Below are 19970 nucleotides of genomic sequence, written 5' to 3'. Positions count from 1 at the left end.
AAATCACTAAAGTACTTTATCAAAGAAAGGGAGAAGAAGTTGAATGTAAACTAGCAGAAGACCAGTTTGGTTTTAGGAGAGAGAGACAATATTTAGGATAAACAAGGAAACATACATTGCATTCATAGATTTGGAGAAGACTTTTGGTAATGGAACGGAATAAAATGTTTTCCATTGTTAGGGAATTTGGTATTAACTAATGGGATACAAGGGTAATTCACTCTGTTTATGTGAAGCAGACTTAGGTAGTCCTTTCTTATGGAAATAGTACAAGAGAAGAAAATCGGTGTCAAGTGTGATATTTAATTTCTGTGAGGGTGTGCTGGACCATAATGCATTTGAATTTATGTGAAAACTCATAAAGTTTATTAATTAGAAAAATTAGATAGCATTAAATTACTTAAAGTGAGCCTGTGCACTCGGCAAATGTTGTGCTCATCAGAAAAATGCCCTATTTTGCCAAAACCCAGTAGTAGATAATGTATGCTGAGAAAACATTTCCAATTGCCAATGTATTATGAACCTAATAAAATTAAAACTCTGCCCATCTGTGTCTTTCACATCAAAAATACACACGTGGAACCAAAAATCATTAAATACGTAGTATGTAGACAGAATGTCAGATTAGAAAGTACGCTAAAACTAATCAGTATTACCCACAATATTACTGCAGTTGAGCATCCTCACACATCTCTAAACACGCAAAGAAAATCTCACTAACTGTCCACACAAGAAGCAATAAATTTCAAAATACTAATCAGGGTCTGTCAATGTCCATAAGTAGCCAACTACATAATTACGCACATTCCATAATTAAGTCACTGTACATGAGGCAAAAACATATTTGTCTCTAACACTGCTCACAGTGGTGTTTACCCTCATGTTTATTGGATTTTGTGGCTTCCAACTCGATAGTGTTTGGACACTTGATACCTAGAATATGATAAGGACCCTTGTATTTGTGATGAAACTAATGTATCTCTTCATTGATCTTGCTTGAATGCGTATGAGTCTTAATTAACACAAGATCCCCTATCTCATATTTGATGGGCTGCACCATCTTACCATGGTGCTTCTTTCTCTGCTGAGCATTCTCTCACAGCTATTATGTGGATGACTCTATATTTTCATCCCACATTCGATCTGTGACTGAAGACGTATTCAAAATTTCCAAAAATATACTTTCAGGCAAGTGGTTGAGTAGAATTTTGCACTGTGCGAGTCCTGTCATGGAATGAGCATGTGTTAAACACTCCCTCAAAATCCTCTTCATATTCCTTCCACTTACAGTGCTTGCGGTGGCAATGAATATCACACCTGCAGTTCACTTCCTTCATAGCCCTCTCCGCTGGATTGGACGCTGGTCTATATTATGCTATTAAGATTTGTTCTGTGTTGTTCTTCTGTATCATCTCCTTCCACTCTCTGGAAATAAATTGTGGACCATTGTCAGAATTTTTTTGGACCTGCACACAATTTTGAAATAATGGTTCTCCAGTTTAACTGACATGACCTTGCTATTTGCAGTCTTCAGTGGCTAGAATTTCACATACTTCGAACACACTTCTAGTACCCCCATGAGTTGTGTGAAATTACCACAGGATTTTGGCAGAGGACCAAGTAAATCAATAGAATTGATATTTTTGGTGTCTTCTTTAATTATAGGGTGTGTGGGTCCCTGATGTTTAACGGTAGTGATCTTCCCCCTCTGAAATACATCATGCTTGTGTAGAATGCTGTGAGTCCTCTAATCATTCCGAAAAATACACACTCTTTTCTGAGCTTCTCTAGGCATTTATCTGCACCAAAATGAGTGCTACTGAAATGTATGTACTGCAGTAGCATTTTAGTTGCTTGTTCTGGAATACACAACCTCCAATCTTGTGATGACACATCCACACACCGATACAGAGATTTTCTCAACTTCTCTTCCCCTGCACAGCCATATTTCACCTTAACATTCTTCAACAGTCAGATCCTCATTTTGCTCTCTTCAAATATTCTTTAGTAACTTCATTACAAATGATTCACACTGAACACCTCTTATCAGATTAATGCTCAGCTCCCATCCATGCAGACTGTTTACATTAACATCTTAAATATCTGGTGGCACCCCGAAAGTACATCCAATATGGTTCTGATGTCTCCATTTCATTTTTGTATCGCAAATAATGCGGTCGACCGTTCGATGAGTTTCATCCTTAACATCCTCTGGATTTCCTCCTCAACTGCTGCAAGTTTTTACTGTGGAATCGCATATAACTGTACAAAAAATGGTTCATGTTCTCTCACCTGCAGTTTACATTCTGCTGTCTTTATCATCCCTGGATTACTCAAGAAATCCCACTTATGCCTTTTCAGGATCTCTACTGAACTTTGTCTCCACCTGGTTCTGTTGCTCTAGGTACTGGAGTTTCTGCTCAACAAGTTCAAAATCTTCTGTTGCCTTCCTATCTCCATTGCTTCTTACATAGCGCACTTAAACAACATAACTCAGTCATTCCTGCCTCTTTCCTAATGTTGATTCTTCCTTTAAAGTAGATAACTGCGTCCTTTCCTTCCTTTTGTACTCTTCTAAAATGTTTGCCTTCTTCTGTTCCTCGTTGTTCATACAACATTCCTAGTTGTCCCCAGGCTGAAGTTATTGCTTCTGCATCTTCCTTGGGAATTGCCAGTGATGTTTTCTGAACTGCTACTGGTAGTTTACATGTGATTATGAAACTATCACCTCTGCCTTGATTAGTTCCCCTAAGTACAGGTTTCTTCTGTAATAGTCCTGGAAGAACTTATCTAGGTTCTGGTTGCATCCTCTATCAAACCTTCTACGTTGTTATAAGCTGTGTTGAACATAATTTGTCTTTCATGGAGACCAATACTGTTTCAAAAACTCCCTTTCGAAGTCAGCTCATATCTCGCACTTCTGCCTAATCCTCATTCCCCAGGTACCAGCTTCACCTTCCATTCTCAGTGCAATGACATATATCTTCCACTGTTGATTCCATAATTCGGGTCGCACACTTTTAAATGGCGTAAATAGTCTCCCGGATGTCATTTTCCATTTGAATCAAAATTTCCAATACTGATGAAGACCTTGTCATTTTCTTCCTGTTATGCCTCCACGGTGTAACAACTACTTCACTTCATTTTTAATCTGTCATCCAATCAATGATTGTGACATAGTCACCTCATTGGATATCTGTTCTACATGGTGTACGTAAATGTCTTGGTTCAGTACAACAGCGTGCTCTCTGTGTTTACAATCCTGCACTTTCACATCCAGTCTCGCAAAATGTTCATCATAAGCTGCAACCTTTTCTCTAAGCTTTTGTTTTAGTTCACTGACCTAAGACTCAACCTTGTCAAAACATTTTGAATAATCTTTGACCTGTTGATTTAATGAGCTATGAGTGTGTCTATCTTTTGGTTCCACTCATCACCCATCTTCTTTAAAGCTGTAAGATTCTGTGTCGTTTGCTTAATACTCTCTTCTGTTTTCTTAGCATTCTCCTCATATCCCTTCTTCAGTATTTAAATCAATGTTGTGAACATGTCTGCCACAGACCTGCTTTCTTCTCATCTGGGTGTATCCAGGATAGGTGATAATTCAGCATCTGGACTTCCCATGTCTACTGACAAACTACAGCTCCCTACACCAGAATCTTTCAACATCTCACTACTGTCTGCTTCATGTTTTGTCCCTATCTGATCATTTTCACCTGACAAATCTGTATCTATGCCCCTGATCATTGTGGGTGCATTGATCTCATTGCCTGACATTTTGGACTAAAATAAGTCACACAAGCAAGAAAATAAAATACAACTGGAAAACCAAACCATGGTAATCCTATTACACAGTGCACAAAACAGAGCAATAGGTCAATTTGCAATGCCGTTTCTCTTAAATGCCAAATTTTGTGCTCAGTAGCATGCCAGACATACATACACTGAAGAGCCAAGAAACTGGCACACCTGCCTAACATTGTGTAGCGCTCCCACGAGCACACAGAAGTGCTGAAACACGATGTGGCATGGACTTGACTAATGTCTGAAGTAGTACTGGAGGAAATTCATACCATGAAGCCTGCGGAGCTGTCCATAAATGCGTAAGAGTATGAGGGGATGGAGGTCTCTTCTGAACAGCATGTTGCAAGGCAGTCCAGATCTTATCTGGGGAGTTTGGTGACTAACGGAAGCATTTAAACTCAGAAGAGTGTTCCTGGAGCCATTCTGTAGTAATTCTGGATGTGTGGTGTGTCACGATGTCCTGCTGGAATTGCCGAAGCCCATTGGAATGCACAATGGACATGAATGGATGTAGGTGATCAGACAGGATGCTTACATTCATGTCACCTTCAGAGTCGTAACTAGACATATCGGGGGGCCCCATGTCACTCCAACTGCACAGGCCCCACACCATAATAGTACCTCCATCAGCTTGAACAGTCCCCTGCTGACATGCAGGGTCCATTGATTCATGAGGTGGTCTCCATACCCATGCATGTCCATCCACTCGATAAAATTTGAAATGACACTCGTCCGGCCAGGCAACATGTTTCTATTCACCAACAGACCAGTGTTGGTGTTGATGGGCCCAGGCGAGGTGTAAAACTTTGTGTCGTGCAGTCCTAAAGGCTACACCTGAGGGCCTTCAGCTCCAAAAATCCATATTGATGATGTTTCGTTGAATGTTTTGCACGCTGAAATTTGTTGATGGCCCAGCATTGAAATCTGCAACAATTTGCGGAAGGGTTGCACTTCTGTTGTGTTGAACAATTCTCTTCAGTCGTCATTGGTCCTGTTCTTGCAGGCTCTTTTTCTGGCCACAGTTATGTCGAAGATTTGATATTTTACCAGATTCCTGATATTTACGGTATACTCATGAAATGGTCATAAGGGAAAATCCTCAATTCATTGCTACCTCAGAGACGCTGTGTCCCATTGCTTGTGCACCAACTATAACACTACATTCAAACTAACTTACATCTTGATAACTTTCAGTAACCGATCTAACGACTGTGCCAGACACTTGTTGTCTTATATAGGCGTTTCCAATTGGGTGCTGTATTCTGGCTGTTTACATACCTCTGTACTTGAATATGCATGCCTATACCAGTTTCTTTGGTGCTTCATGCGTCACTACCTGCAGGCCATTTGGCAGAACACAGCAATGTAGTTGTTTGTTTTGCTCGTAGATGCCACTCTCATAGGTGACGTAGAATACAGTAGTAGACTTACTCTTCAACAAAGGTTCTCTGCAGTGCACTCTGTAGTAGTTAAATGGGGTTGCAGTAACTTAAACTCATCATCCACTCTGTGCACACACAGTCTGACATCATACAACAATCTGAAATACATTCAATATTCATATAAAATTTCACACAGTTTCAATTTAAATAATCCGCACCTTATCACCGAAGATCACAAGTCCTGGAATGCACATCGCCATGTAACACGCCCGGGAAAATGTAGTGTATATTTTCTGCACAAGTACTCCATAAACACAGGAACAGGAGCTGGATATTCAATGACCACATGCCTAAACCCAACCTACCTGGTTTTCCGTAGCAGTTGCTTCTTGCACTGCCTGTTTCAATGAGTCCTGCAATAATTATTATATAACAGTGTGTGGAGCCACTCACACAAACAATGCCAACTTAATCTAGCAGAATTCAGTATGTTCTGTTAAACGCACACACAGTGTTGAGCTGTACTGTTCATAATTAACATTTTTCCACAATTGACATATCAGTATTTGTGTTCCAAGTTATGACTTACTAAAGTTATTGTTGAAACAATATCATCCAATTCAAGAATACACAACACAGAACACACATGAAACTCACTGTTTGAAAGGAGCTTTATAAATCGATGAAAACCACCGTTCTTCCAGTTAGCGCTAAATAATTGCTTTGTGCCTTACATGAGCGTGCACGTGATCAAATTGTGAGCTGGATGTGTATAAAAGCCAGTGTATGATATCCAAAACAAGAAAGTACCAACACCTGTGACAATCAGATAATCAAACCATATGTGTTTCTTTCACTTGGAACTTGTAATCAATCCAGACCACATTATTGTCCTGTAGCCATCCTGATGCGGTTGATTATAGACTTCCCAAAATGACACACGAGCTTGAAAATTGTCACCTAACATTAATAATTAGTCATGAACACTGATATGAAATGTACAACTTGTGTGGCAAGCATTTGTAATTCCATCACTGTAACTTGAGAAGTGTGGCCTGCAACCATGGGACCAATGCTGCATGTTGCACGCGCTGTGGTAACTAAGCTACGACTCCTCGTGTGCTCTGCAGTTGCTAGAGAGACAGCTATAGACGGGTCAGCAATACAACACTGATGATACTGATATTCTCAGTGAAAGTGAGGGAGAATTACTGGACCTGTTGAATGGAATGTAGTCTAATGAGCACAGAGTATTGACTTTGGGTAAACCAAAGAAAGACGTAAGAACTGAGGAGTGGCAGAAATGAGATGAGAAATAAACTTAGCATTACCATAGGCTATTTTCCTATCTAAAACTATGATTCAAATTGTTATTCTAATTGATTATAACATTTAAATAGCATTTACAGTCAATATTCTCACAAATTATGTTATTTTTAAAAGTTTAAAAATCATTAAATATCAAGATCTGGTCATGTGATTGAAAACACTCTGTTATTGGATGAAGCTCTGGCGACATCACAGACTAGGAATAAGACGGAGTTATATGTTGGCCAAAGTTACGGGGTAGTTTTTCTGCAAACAGTTTAGCTATTTAGTGGCAGAAAATGCAATTACAGTACAACTTTTAAGTAATAATAGAAAGGAATTTTGTGAATGCTGATAGTGGAAACCTTGTGAAAGCTGATGTGTTTATGCTCCATGCATTTATAGCAGCAATATGTGCAATGATGGAAATTCTTCCCCCTGCTCCGTGCAACATTGTTAAACTCTCTGAAAACTAAGGAATTGTCGAACTTTTGGGTATCAGTCTGTATATTATTACTAGATTGTCGGTTATCAGTCATGAGCTACAACTCAAAGCACAATAAAATTATTCTTGGCAAAACTTGGTGCTGATTTTGTCTGTAGAAGACACTTAGCAGAGATACTGTATCGAGCAGGCATTCAGTGGTGGAACGATTAGCACATATGACTACAGGTAAAAAAGTCACTTGTTGAAAACCTGGAAGAATTATATATTTTGAAAATTTTACACAAAATACAAAAATAGTGTAAGCAAGAACTGATTATTACAGTTGTTTAGATTGTGGGATATATATATATAACAGAGGGAAACATTCCACGTGGAAAAAATATATCTAAAAAGAAAGATGATGAGACTTACCAAACAAAAGCGCTGGCAGGTCGATAGACACACAAAAAAACACAAATATACACACAAAATTCTAGCTTTCGCAACCAACGGTTGCTTCGTCAGGAAAGAGGGAAGGAGAGGGAAAGATCAAAGGATGTGGGTTTTAAGGGAGAGGGTAAGGAGTCATTCCAATCCCGGGAGCGGAAAGACTTACCTTAGGGGGAAAAAAGGACAGGTATACACTCGCACACACACACACATATCCATCCACACATACATGTGTGGATGGATATGTGTGTGTGTGCGAGTGTATACCTGTCCTTTTTTCCCCCTAAGGTAAGTCTTTCCGCTCCCGGGATTGGAATGACTCCTTACCCTCTCCCTTAAAACCCACATCCTTTCATCTTTCCCTCTCCTTCCCTCTTTCCTGACGAAGCAACCGTTGGTTGCGAAAGCTAGAATTTTGTGTGTATATTTGTGTTTTTTTGTGTGTCTATCGACCTGCCAGCGCTTTTGTTTGGTAAGTCTCATCATCTTTCTTTTTATATATATATATATATCACATTAGTCTGTCTGAGAGATGGACAACAAAGGATAAATGTGTTTACTTTCCAAACAAACAATTTTTTTAAAAAGCATTTCTAGTAATGAAGATATCGCCATACACTCACAGTATAAGGGGGTGTAGGGTGATGAGGTTCTATATGGAGAGATATATAAAGTATGTACAACATGCAAGTGACACAAACGTAAGGGCTCTGATGTTTGTGAATATAAACTAATGTTAGCATTTGAAGCAGATTTACATCATCTTGATGTAAGATGATAAAACTGAAAAATACATTGGACAGGAAACTTTGTTGGTCTCTGCATGTCTCTTATTTGGTGGCCCGTTGTACACGTTCCCTTAATGTCCTCAGAGTTCTTAGTGGTTCATCTTGGGGAGCGGATCGCACTGTCCTGCTTTGCTTGTATTGGTCCATAGTCCGATCGAAGCTGGATTATGGGAGCTTCGTCTACTCGTCTGCTCGGCCATCCCTCTTACGCCGTCTCAACTCCATCCACCATCGGGGTTTACGTCTTGCAACTGGAGCCTTCTACACTAGTCCTGTCGAGAGTCTTTATGCTGAAGCTGCCGAATTACCATTGACCTACCGGCACGACGTACTGCTTTGTCGGTATGCCTGCCGGCTGTTGTCAATGCCCGACCACCCCTCTTATCAGTCCTTCTTCGCAGATTCTCTCGACCGTCAGTACGGGTTGTATGTGTCTGCTCTGCTGCCCCCCGGGGTCCGCTTCTGTCACCTGCTTCGACAATTGGATTTTGCCCTCCCTACCACCTGCAGAGAGGGTGAGAGCCCGACACCACCTTGGCTCCAGGCTCCGGTTCGTATTTATCTCGACCTCAGCTCACTCCCGAAGGAGGGTACTCCGGCTGCAGTGTATTGCTCACGGTTTGTCGAACTTCGTGCTCGACTTGCCGGTCACACCTTTATTTACACCGATGGCTCCAAAACTGACGATGGTGTCGGCTGTGCCTTTGTCGTCGGGGCCGCCACCTTTAAAAACCGGCTCCTCGACCAATGTTCCAGCTTTACGGCCGAGCTTTTTGCTCTCCATCAGGCCGTTCAGTATGCCCGCCGCCACCGCCATTCATCGTATGTACTCTGCTCTGATTCCCTCAGTGCTCTTCAGAGCCTTGGAGCTCCCTATCCGGTCCATCCCTTGGTGCAACGGATCTAGCAGTCCCTCCATTCTTTCGCTGATAATGGTTCTCCTGTCAGCTTTCTGTGGGTTCCCGGACATGTAGGAGTGCCTGGGAATGAGGCTGCAGATGCTGCAGCCAAGGCTGCAGTCCTCCTGCCTCGGCCAGCCTCCCATTGTGTCCCGTCATCTGACGTTCGTGGGGTTGTTTGTAAGAGGCTTGTGTCATTGTGGTGGGATGCTTGGTCATCCCTCCAAGGAAACAAGCTCCGGGCAGTAAAACCACTCCCAACTGCTTGGACAACCTCCTCCCGACCATCTCGGCGAGAAGAGGTCCTTCTGACCAGGTTGCGGATTGGGCATTGCCGGTTTAGCCACCGCTACCTGCTCTCCGGTGACCCAGCCCCGCAGTGCCCTTGTGGTCAAGCATTAACAGTGCGCCATGTTTTATTGTCATGTCCCCGCTTTAGTCAATCTCGTGTTGTCCTGTCCCTGCCATCTACTTTACTGGATATTTTAGCTGATGACGCTCAAGCAGCTGCTCGTGTTCTGCGTTTTATAACTTTGACTGACTTGTCCAAAGACATCTAACTTTTTTACTTATTTTATCTGCATCTTTGTCAGGACTTTCTGGTGTCCCCCACTCCCCTTGAGTTTTACTAGATTCCATGTGCTCTAACAACTGTGACTGGGCGCTAATGATCTCAGTAGTTGAGCGCCCTTAAACCCAAAAAAAAAAAAAAAAAAAAAAAAAACTGAAAAAGTTTGAATAATAAGGATCATAGCTTGACAGTACGAAGGTAAAAACATTTTTCTAAAAAAGTAAAAGTTGTGTGATCATCTTAACTAGACAAAATCTTTTTGAATGTGGTGTGTGTTACCAATGATTGCAAATGTAAGCACATGTAAACGGCAAGGAAAACACAATAATATTCAGTTTCTGATTGGTGTGGTGAAGTTTTGTAACTGTAATTTAGTTTTCATATGAAAGGACTGTTGAGTCATTTTACAAATAATTTGAAATGTTCTTTTGGGTTAGATTTGAACTGGCAGTCAATGGACATCTTCTTTAAAATTCAACAGTGTACCGCCTTAACAACTAAGCTAGTGAATAATTGAGGTGTATTTGGGTGAAATGACAATTTTCACTAGGAGTTTAATTTTCTTGAATGACGCTATCCTTTTTTTGCAACAGTGGGAGAGCATATCTTGGAGGTAAGTTAATGTCAACTTCACAGTGCAACGCATTTTTAATTAAGTTAGTGAGCTTGTTTTCTGCCGTGATGGCCATATGCCGGTACAGTGCAAAAACATTTTGCGTGTCTCCTCATTGTCTGGAAACTCAAAACCAACTTTTTGAAGTTTTTGTAGATGTAGTTGTACAGTACACTACCACACACCATTTGTAACCCATATTCTGAAAAGTAACATCCAAAACAAGACACTCTGTGAATTAGCATTATGATAGTAGGAGCAGCGAGCTAGCCAGTGACATCACAGGCGGAATGGAGAGCTTTAGCAGGCTTTCAAATTATTTGATTTTCATTGCCATTTTTATAAAAGAATAATGAAATTCAAGACGAAAAAGGCATGTTAGGAACATTAAATGACATAATTAATCATTTAAGACAATTTTCAGAAAACAGTCAAATACCCTATTGTGGACCACGTAGTGATGAAGTAAATGAATTCTGCTACCATGGAAGTAAATTAAGCTTGCCGGATGAAGCAAGGGGGATATAAGAAACAGACTAGCACAGGCAAAGAAGCCATTCGCCACTAAAAGAAATGTACTAGTATTAAACGTAGGCCTTAATTTGAGCAAGGAATTTCTGAGAATATTTGTATATATTTGAGGCACAGCATAGCAATGTATGATACTTCTCATGGACATCGGGAAAACCAGGAAAGAATGTGTTCAAAGTGTTTGGGAAGTGGTATTACATCCAGAAGGATGCTAAAAATGGTGTGGACAGATAAGATAAGAAGCGAGGAGGCCCTGCACAGAATCACCGACAAAAACTTTGACAAGAAGGAGGGACATGTCTTAAGATACAGGGGAATAACTTCCATGTTACTAGAGAGAGTGGTAGAGGGGAATAATTGTGGGGGAAGACAGAGATTGAATTATGCCCAACAAACAATTGAGGTAAGTGCTGCTCTGAAATGTAGAGGGTGGCAATGATGGAAATAAATACTATGTCAGTTTGGAAATAATTTGTCATGGATAGAAAGTATTAATGTGAAATGGTTTGGTGCTGATGTAGCTGTAGTTGACAAAAGTGAACAATTGTAGAGATGAGTACTCAATGAAATGGAATGTGTACTAGCCGGTGGCTGTAATATGAATTTTGTGACAGATAAAGAAGGGAAGATTCATTCATTCGGTTATCTTGTTCTACCACCACTAATCCAATCAAAAAGGAAATTGTTCAGGAATACGGAATGAGTGAAGTTATGCATTAAGAGGCAGAAGCAACCACTGTTGACTGTGTCTGCCAACTATATCAATAAAAAAAATCTGACTAGCAACAAGCTACTCAGACTGATTGATTGGGTAGTTATGTCTAGATTAATTATAATAGCCTCTTTCGTGCTGCTTAACTCGCATATGCATTCAACACATATGTTGCAGGCATTTTATCCTCCTCCCTCTCAGTGTTCACCCTTTCCTCCCTCACATCTATTTGCCCACCTCATCTTCCCAACTCTCTATATATTTGTCTCCTCCTTCCCACTCTGTCTTTCCGTCTCGGTCTTTCTCTCTTTGGGTCTGTCAACTCTGCCCTCTGTCCATATACTCCTGCCATCCCTCTATCCATATCCCCCTTCGCCTTTTCTCTGTCCACCTCATCCTCCACCCCCTCTCTCTATCCATCACCTCCCCCCTCTCACTATCAATCTCCTCCCCCCAACCTTGTGCTAGGTCATGTAATGCATCCCTTGTAAAGGACAACGATACAGTAGTCTGATGCAACTCCCACACAACATGCGTGTTGTACACGGCAGCCTACACGCTGTAGCTGGAAAACTGTATTCTGCCCCTGATGTGTAGGCTGCATTGCAAAGCAGGGCTCTATGACAGGCTGATACTATTCCCACACAATCTGCCTGTCATGCAGTGCAGCTTACATGCCAGAGGCTGGAAAAAATCTCGTTTTCTGCCCGTACCTCCACTCCTGCTGAAGCTAGAACGTAATAAACCGCACTGTGCACATACTTATGAAATCCGCAGTTTCTGTACCAAATTTGGTTGAAATTGATGCAGGGATCCTACACACACACACACACACACACACACACACACACACACACACACACACACACACACTGTCCATTCGAGAGAGAGGGAGGGGGTGGGGGGACCCAAAAAACATATGTACGAAATATAAATCGAGGAGATGGTGGTGTTGTGGCTGCTTGTCCAATAACTGAGTGATGGATCATTCATTATTCTGGGAAAAATAAGGATGCATATCTCTGAATGCTTTGTTTCTTTTATACATAAGCTGTCATAATTATTTTCTGTTTCTTACTTTGTCACATCATCCATGAAAATTAAATATATTATTCATACCAGAAATTTCAGTCTGCACTTTCATTTGCCATTCTCTAAGAAAATTTGTATATTTATTTTGACAGTAGAAAGTTTCAACAGTTTTCTTAATGTGACCTCAATGTTGTCTTTATAACTGTGGGTCACCAGAGGACATAACTTTGTTGCAGGGAGTGCAATATGTTTTTGGAATTGTTGGCATCCCTGTTGTGGAGCTGAGCATGAGCCTACAGCAGGCAGGATTGCACTATGTTGGCATGAGAAATGAACAAGCAGCTTGCTATGCAGCTCAAGCTGTTGGCTTCCTCACTGGTCGACCAGGTGTTTGCCTTGTGGTCTCAGGGCCTGGCTTGCTTCACTGTGCTGGTGGTATGGCAAATGCACAGATTAACTGCTGGTATGTTGTTAATGCATGTACAGAACACTTGGCAAAGAAATGATATAATGGTTATCATGGTAATAATTATTATCATGTGTTGTTTATTTAGAAAGTGAAAAAATAAATACATCAGTAAATGGTTCATTACTAGTTAGATAATTTATCTGTTGACAAGGATGTATGACAAATTGATAACATAAGGACAGTTGTTATGGCTTTTGGCACTTTTTTTCACTATTACTGTTACTATTCTTTAGGTTGTTACTGCTATTTTTGTTCTGAAAGATTTATTTATGAATAATAGCACAGATATTTAAACTGACATCAGGGTCTGTGTGCTTGTGGGTTTTTAATAATGGTATCATGGGATGGCATGACAATAACAACAGCAGAAAGGATCACCTTTCAAATTGAAGACAATGTGAGAAGGGGCAGACTGTCTACTAAAATCTAATCTGAGGCAGGTGGGAAGGTAGAGGGAGAGTGAAGGAGGAGATGATGATAGAAGATTTCATTGAATTAACCACCTTCTTATGTCTTTGCAGTTAATGAATGATTTCATTTCTGATCAAGAGACTCATATGAGAGTTGTCTTTGTTCCATTTGAAACCCTTGAAATGGATCAGAGATAGCTCTCATATTCTAATGAAAACAACAAAGACCTTGTTAAGTTTTGTTAGGTGTGTGCTTCTTCAACATAGGTCTACATGTTTTATTGAGCACCAGGTAGGTACCAATAAATCACTGCAGGAAATAGATCCTGACTGTTCTTGAAGCAAACAGAAACAAAGACTTCTGCAGATGGACACGTCTTGACAATTAAACTATTCTGGAGATTTACTGAATAAGTTAAATTTCAGTGTAGGAGAACACTATAACTTTGTTAGGCTGAGAAGCTCTCTAATGCAAATCACTGTCTCAGTGCACGCACATGCCATTGGCGCAACCACGGTAGAAACAACATGCAGTTGAGTGGAGAATGGAGACCCTACCACTTAGGAAAATAGACATGTCCGTGTACAAGCCAAATGTTGATGGCTGGGAACAACAGAATACAGATCAATTGTCCAGCTGTAAAGCATCTCAAAGTCATCATAAATAAGTCCTAGTGCATGTAGTATCACGCGTCAATGAGCTGAGACAATTGGGGCTGAATGGTCTACAGCAGTGCTTAAATCTGTCACTGTTGCTTACTCATGTGATTTGACACCAGCAGATGTACCACTTCACATCACACTGAGTGAACTCACCTGATGTATTAATAACTATATCAATTGATACATCAATATGTCATGCAGGATTGCAAGAAGTTCATAATTTATTTTTTTTAATTTTTCTTGTGAAAGTTGAAGGGTGTGTATAACTGCATCTAGCTTTTGGCATGATTAGGCGTTATAATAACTTACAGAAAAGTCCTCCAGTTATGAGTTTTGCTTGTAAATGAAGCTCCCTTCTTGTCTTAGATGTGAAGCACCCCAGTAAATGTATCTGTTCTTTCAAATGATGGAAACTCTCCGTATTGGAGTATCAACAATACAGATATTAGGAAAGGGATAGATTGCTACTCACCACAAAGTTGACCCATTGAGTTGCAAACAAGCACAAGCACGCGCGCGCGAGCACACACTCACTCACATATGATTGCTACTACCGTCAACTCCGACCGGAATGTGACTCTTAAGTGAATAGTCATCTGAAGTGGGCCAGGGAAGGGGGAAGGATAGCAGAGTACAGATGGCGAGAGAGCAGTGTGTTGTCCGGTGGGATGTGCGGGGTCTAGATGGCGGCCTAAGGAGACTGCCAGGTGCAGGTGCAGCATGGAGGAGGTGCAGGGGGGGGGGGGGAGACAGGGAGCTGAAATGGGGAGGAACATGGAAGGGGAAAGGCTGGGTGGGTGCATTGGCAGAGGGTGGTGCACAATGGGGGCGAGGCGCCAAGAAAAGAGAGATGGTGATATGGCAGAGCGGGACAGAAATTGTTGAGTGGTGGATGTGGGAACACTAGGTGCAGTATGTATTGCGAGAATAACATCCATCTGTGCAATTCAGAAAAGCTGGTGGTGGAGGGGAGTATCCAGATGGCCCAAGTTGTGAAGCAGTCGTTCAAATTGAGCATGTTACATTCAGCTGCATGTTATACCATATGGCGGTCTACCCATCAAAGGCTGGGTCACTTGCAAGAGCAGCCATATCATATATGAACTCTGCCTGAACTGTTGCAAAGCTTTTTATATCTGTATGATTACCAACCAGCTGTCCACCAAGATGAACGGCCACTGCCAAACTCTGGCCAAGAACAGAGTCAGGTGCCCTATGGCACAACATGCTGGTGAACATAATGTACTTGATTTCAACAGCTGCTTCACAATGTGGAACATTTGGATACTCCTCTCCACCATAAGCTTTTCTGAATTTCATATTTGGGTGTTATTCTTGCAACACATTCTTCACACTCCCGAAATTCTCCCAGTTTCAACCTAAGGTAAACCATCACTCAACAATTTCTGCCCCCTCTGCCCTAGAACCTCCTCCCTTTTCATGGTCCCTTACCCTTGTTGTGTGCCACCCTGTGCCAATGTAACTGCCCATCCTTTCCCCATCACTGCTCTTCTCCATTTCTGCTCTCCGTTTTTTTCTATCAGACCCCACTGTCTGACACTGCACCTGGCAGTCTCGCAGGCCACCATATAGTCCCTGCATGCCCCGCCAGACAGTGCTCTTCTCCTCACCCCCACCCTCACCCCTATCCAGCTAACACTACCCCTCCCCTGCTCCACTCCAGATAATTATTCACATAACAGTCACATTTTGATCCGAGGTGCTGGTGGTTGCGGTCATGTCTGAATGAGGTGTGCTTGCGTGTGTGTTTTCTTTGCTGAAGAAGACTTTGGCTGAAAGCTATAATGTGTATCAGTCTTTTCATTGCATCTGTTTACAATTCTGTGTGTTCTTTCAGCAATTCATAACTTTTCTCAGTGTTTATATTAGTCATCTGTGTCTTTCACACAACACTTAGTGATTTTAGAATGCTTCCATCACTTGAACTGCTGTCAGTGCCATTTTTCAGTGTGTGTTTCTTGGATCAAATAAGATGCATCCATGCATAAGGTTAAATAAGGTCCTGTGATAATTATTGTGTATTGGTTAATGGTATATTCTTCTCATCCTATAATCCATATTTTAGTGTCTGTATCAATTAAACATTTATATTGAACAAATAAAAGTGAATAGCATGAATTTCCTCACATCACAAATGTTTTTGCAACCATCTGTCATCAATTCGTAAGATCAGTACATTGTTGGCAGTCCATATAGAATTTCTGTCATAAATTTCCATCAGATAAGTTCACCTTTTTCTTAAAAACCATACTTTTCTTATTGCATAGAGTTTACTAAAATAAAATGAGTTAAATATAAATTTTGTGTTGTTTGTAAGATGCAATTCTGATGACAGGTTTTGACTGTTAAACAATAATCTTCAAGTAATTAATGTGTAGTTACAGCAGTTGAGCCTCCCAAGCAGTGTGTGTACATGCTACATACTGGTATCTGCAGCTGTAGATGGGTGGCTGCCAGTTGAAACTGATTACTGAAATCATATCTTATGAAGCAGAGAAACAAAATTTATATTGAACATTTTTTTTATATTCCATGCTCTATAACCGACCAAGTCAATCTCTGACAGAATAGGTATCTGTGACAAAGGAGTTGTTTATGCGATAACATTTTCAATCACCTCACTGTCAAGGGGATATCAAACTCTACCAAAAGTTTTTAGTATGAGTCAAATTTGTCAATAAAAGCAACTGGGCTGAAAAATGAAAGACACTCTGACCAGTTGGTTGAAAATGAAAAATTTGTCAGAGCAATATGATTTGAATCATAAATATTCTATCTGTATGAGAATAGGAAACTAGTAGAGTGAAGTCCAGCAGCATAGGTTACAAGTTTTTCTACGTTTTCTAGTATGACACCAAATTTTTATATCTGATATCTACTACCCTTAATTTGTTGGCAGAATAAACACTGTACTTGCACTCAGTTTGTATTATGAAAAACACTGATGGATCTTGTGTGAAAACAACTTTTAACAGGCCATTGATAGTGATTGGTGGTTCAGCTCCTCAAGATCATGAAGGGATTGGTGGATTTCAAGAATGTCCACAGGTAGAACTGAGCCGCCCATATTGCAAATATGCTGCTCGCCCACCAAGTCCTTCACTCATTCCACTACATGTTGAGAAAGCAGTTCGTCTCTCTGTTTATGGAAGGCCAGGTAATAAAACAGAAAAAAGTGTGACAAACTGTTTGTTTTTGTATTTTTGGAAATATGGTTGCGTGAATGGCTGGCTAAATGCTACAGGTAGCCACAGAAAGTCACAAATGTGGTGATTCAGTACTGAACAGACAACAGAACTTTTTTGTAACGTACTCTTTTTACAGTAATATGTGTTGTTTGCTCAGGAAATGTAGCTGTATTATGCTTGTAGGCCATCATATGTTTTTAACTTACTCTCAAAGCTAGATTTTACTGCAAATTATAGTGTTGAAAGGAAAATGTTTGTGTAATAAAACTAACAGTATTGTGATTGGGAACTTAGAAAAGAAGTCCAATAACTTCAAAATAGTTAACAACTTTCTTATGTCTTTGTCAATTAATGAATGATTTCATTTATGATCAAGATACTCATCTGAAAGCACATGTGCTGGATTTATTTTTCAGAATGAATTGCATTGTAGTCCTTGTTCCTGTCATATTTGTGAAATATTAAAAATATTTGTTTTATTTTTTCTTAGTACCAGCATATTGTGCTTACATCTTTAACAATTATGTGTTCAATATTACCTCTTTCCGCTTTGTTTACGTCTTTCTGCTGACTTGGGATTTGCTGCAGTGGTTAAGATGCTGGTCTTGTACTCAGAAGCCATGACTCCAGTCATGTTGATTTACGTATACTCGGAAGGAAAGGTGTTAAACCTCCATCCAGTCATTCTGGTTTATATGCACTATCGAACAATGGAAAATCCAGGATGGAATGTAACAATATTATGAAAAGGGTAGTTGCTACTCACCATATAGTGGAGATGCTGAGTCACAGATAGGCACAACAAAAAGATTGTCATGCACTAGTAGTGATATCTAGTGGGCCAGCATGTAAGTATTGCAAGTATTGCAGATACAGATACTCATGAATTGTACGACATGATTCACTTTATTTCCTCTCTCCCTAGCAATAATCAGATTGAAAGTTAGCTCTGTAAATGCAGGTCATTTTCAATAGTTGTCTGTCATCTGTGATTTATGTTTCTCTGACAGCAAGGACAATTTTCTAAGTAAGAAGAAAATGTGGTATTTGAAATGTATCACACAGTTCTAAAGACATGAATAGATGGACATGCAGGAAATATAATGACAGTTATTTCAATTTTGGTTTTATGTGTACTTAAAGAATGAAGGAGAAACACAGTGTGTCATCCGTTTCAAAATTCTGGCTACTGAAAGCATGCTTACAATAGAATGGAGTAACATTTATAATTAAATCATGATAATTTGATTAATAAACCAAGAGGATACTTTTCCCACTAGCTAAAAGAAATGGACAGAAAAAAAACTTTCACTAAACAAGCTACGATTCCAACAAACCTCTTCTTTCATCTTTCAAAATTGCCTTCCATGTAGCAAAGAGCAAGAAACCACAAACCATAGTGAAAGACGTTATTTTACCAGCTGCTCTGGACATGGTATCTATTATGATAGGTGAGTCAGCTGCCAAACAATGGAAAGTGTGCCTTTGTCATACAACACTATTATTCAGCAAATACTCACTATGGCTGATGATGTTAATGATAAGTTGGTTAAAAATCAATGGTAATGCTGATTTCATATACAGTTGTATGAAGGAACAGACAACAGCAATGATGCACATATAATTTATTATGTTCCATTTATGCATGCCAACAAATTTCATGAAAATCTTCTTTTCTGCGGGAAAATAGCTCTTGGAACAAAAACAGCAGACCTCTTTGAAATACAATACTGAAGTGCCAAAGAAATTGGTATAGGCATGCATATTCAAATACAGAGATACGTAAACAGGCAGAATACGGCACTGTGGTTGGCAATGCCTACATAAGATGACAAGTGTCTGACACAGTTGTTAGATTTGTTACTGCTGCTACGACGGCAGTTTATCAAGATTTAAGTGAGTATGAATGTGGTGGTCTAGTTGGCGCTTGAGCTATGGGACACAGCATCTCCGAGGTAGCTCTGAAGAGGGGATTTTCCCATACAACCATTTCCCAAGTGTACTGTGAATATCAGGAATCCAGTAAAACATCAAATCTCCAACATCGCTGCGGTCGGAAAAAGCTCCTGTAAGACTGGGACCGATTGTGACTGAAGAGAATTGTTCAACATTACAGAAGTGTAACAAATTGCTGCAGATTTCAGTGCAGGGCCATCAACAAGTGTCAGCATGCAAAACATTCAACAAAACATCATCAATATGGGCTTTTGGAGCCGAAGACCACTCACATTCCCTCAATGACTGCACAACACAAAGCTTTACATCTTGCCCGGGCCCATCAACACCAACATTGGACTGTCGGTGAATAGAAACATGTTGCTTGGTCAGATGAGTCTCATTTCAAATTTTATCAAGTGGAGGGAAGTGTACCAGTATGGAGACAACCTCATGAATCCATGGATGCTACATGCCAGCAGGGGACTGTTCAAGCTGTTGGAGGTTCTATAATGGTGTGGGGCATGTGCAGTTGGAGTGATATGGGATGCCTTATATGTCTAGATACAACTGTGACAAGTGACCCATATTGAAGCATCCTGTTTAATCACCTGCACCCATTCATATCCATTGTGTGTGCATTCTGACAGACTTGGGGAAATTCCAGTAGAACAATGCAACACTCCACATGTCCAGAATTGCTACAGAGTGGCTCCAGGAACTTACTTCTGAGTTTAAACACTTCCGCTTGCCACCAAACTCCCCAG

General features: G+C 40.4%; 1 protein-coding gene across 2 annotated transcripts in view; it reads left to right on the top strand.

Moving 5' to 3' along the window:
- LOC126235846 (2-hydroxyacyl-CoA lyase 1) overlaps nucleotides 1–19970 on the top strand; it is a 134858-nt gene that overhangs the window by 27306 nt on the left and 87582 nt on the right. For both annotated transcript variants that reach the window (XM_049944709.1, XM_049944710.1), the window contains exons 2-3: nucleotides 12754–12980; nucleotides 17056–17237. In XM_049944709.1, coding sequence (XP_049800666.1) covers nucleotides 12754–12980; nucleotides 17056–17237 — 409 coding nt within the window. The remainder of the gene's footprint in view (nucleotides 1–12753; nucleotides 12981–17055; nucleotides 17238–19970) is intronic.

The sequence above is a fragment of the Schistocerca nitens genome, chromosome 2 (assembly GCF_023898315.1).
Source record: "Schistocerca nitens isolate TAMUIC-IGC-003100 chromosome 2, iqSchNite1.1, whole genome shotgun sequence".
Classification (NCBI taxonomy): domain Eukaryota; kingdom Metazoa; phylum Arthropoda; class Insecta; order Orthoptera; family Acrididae; genus Schistocerca; species Schistocerca nitens.
The sequence above is the reverse complement of the archived record's forward strand: the minus strand, read 5'-3'. Positions and strand labels throughout refer to the sequence as shown.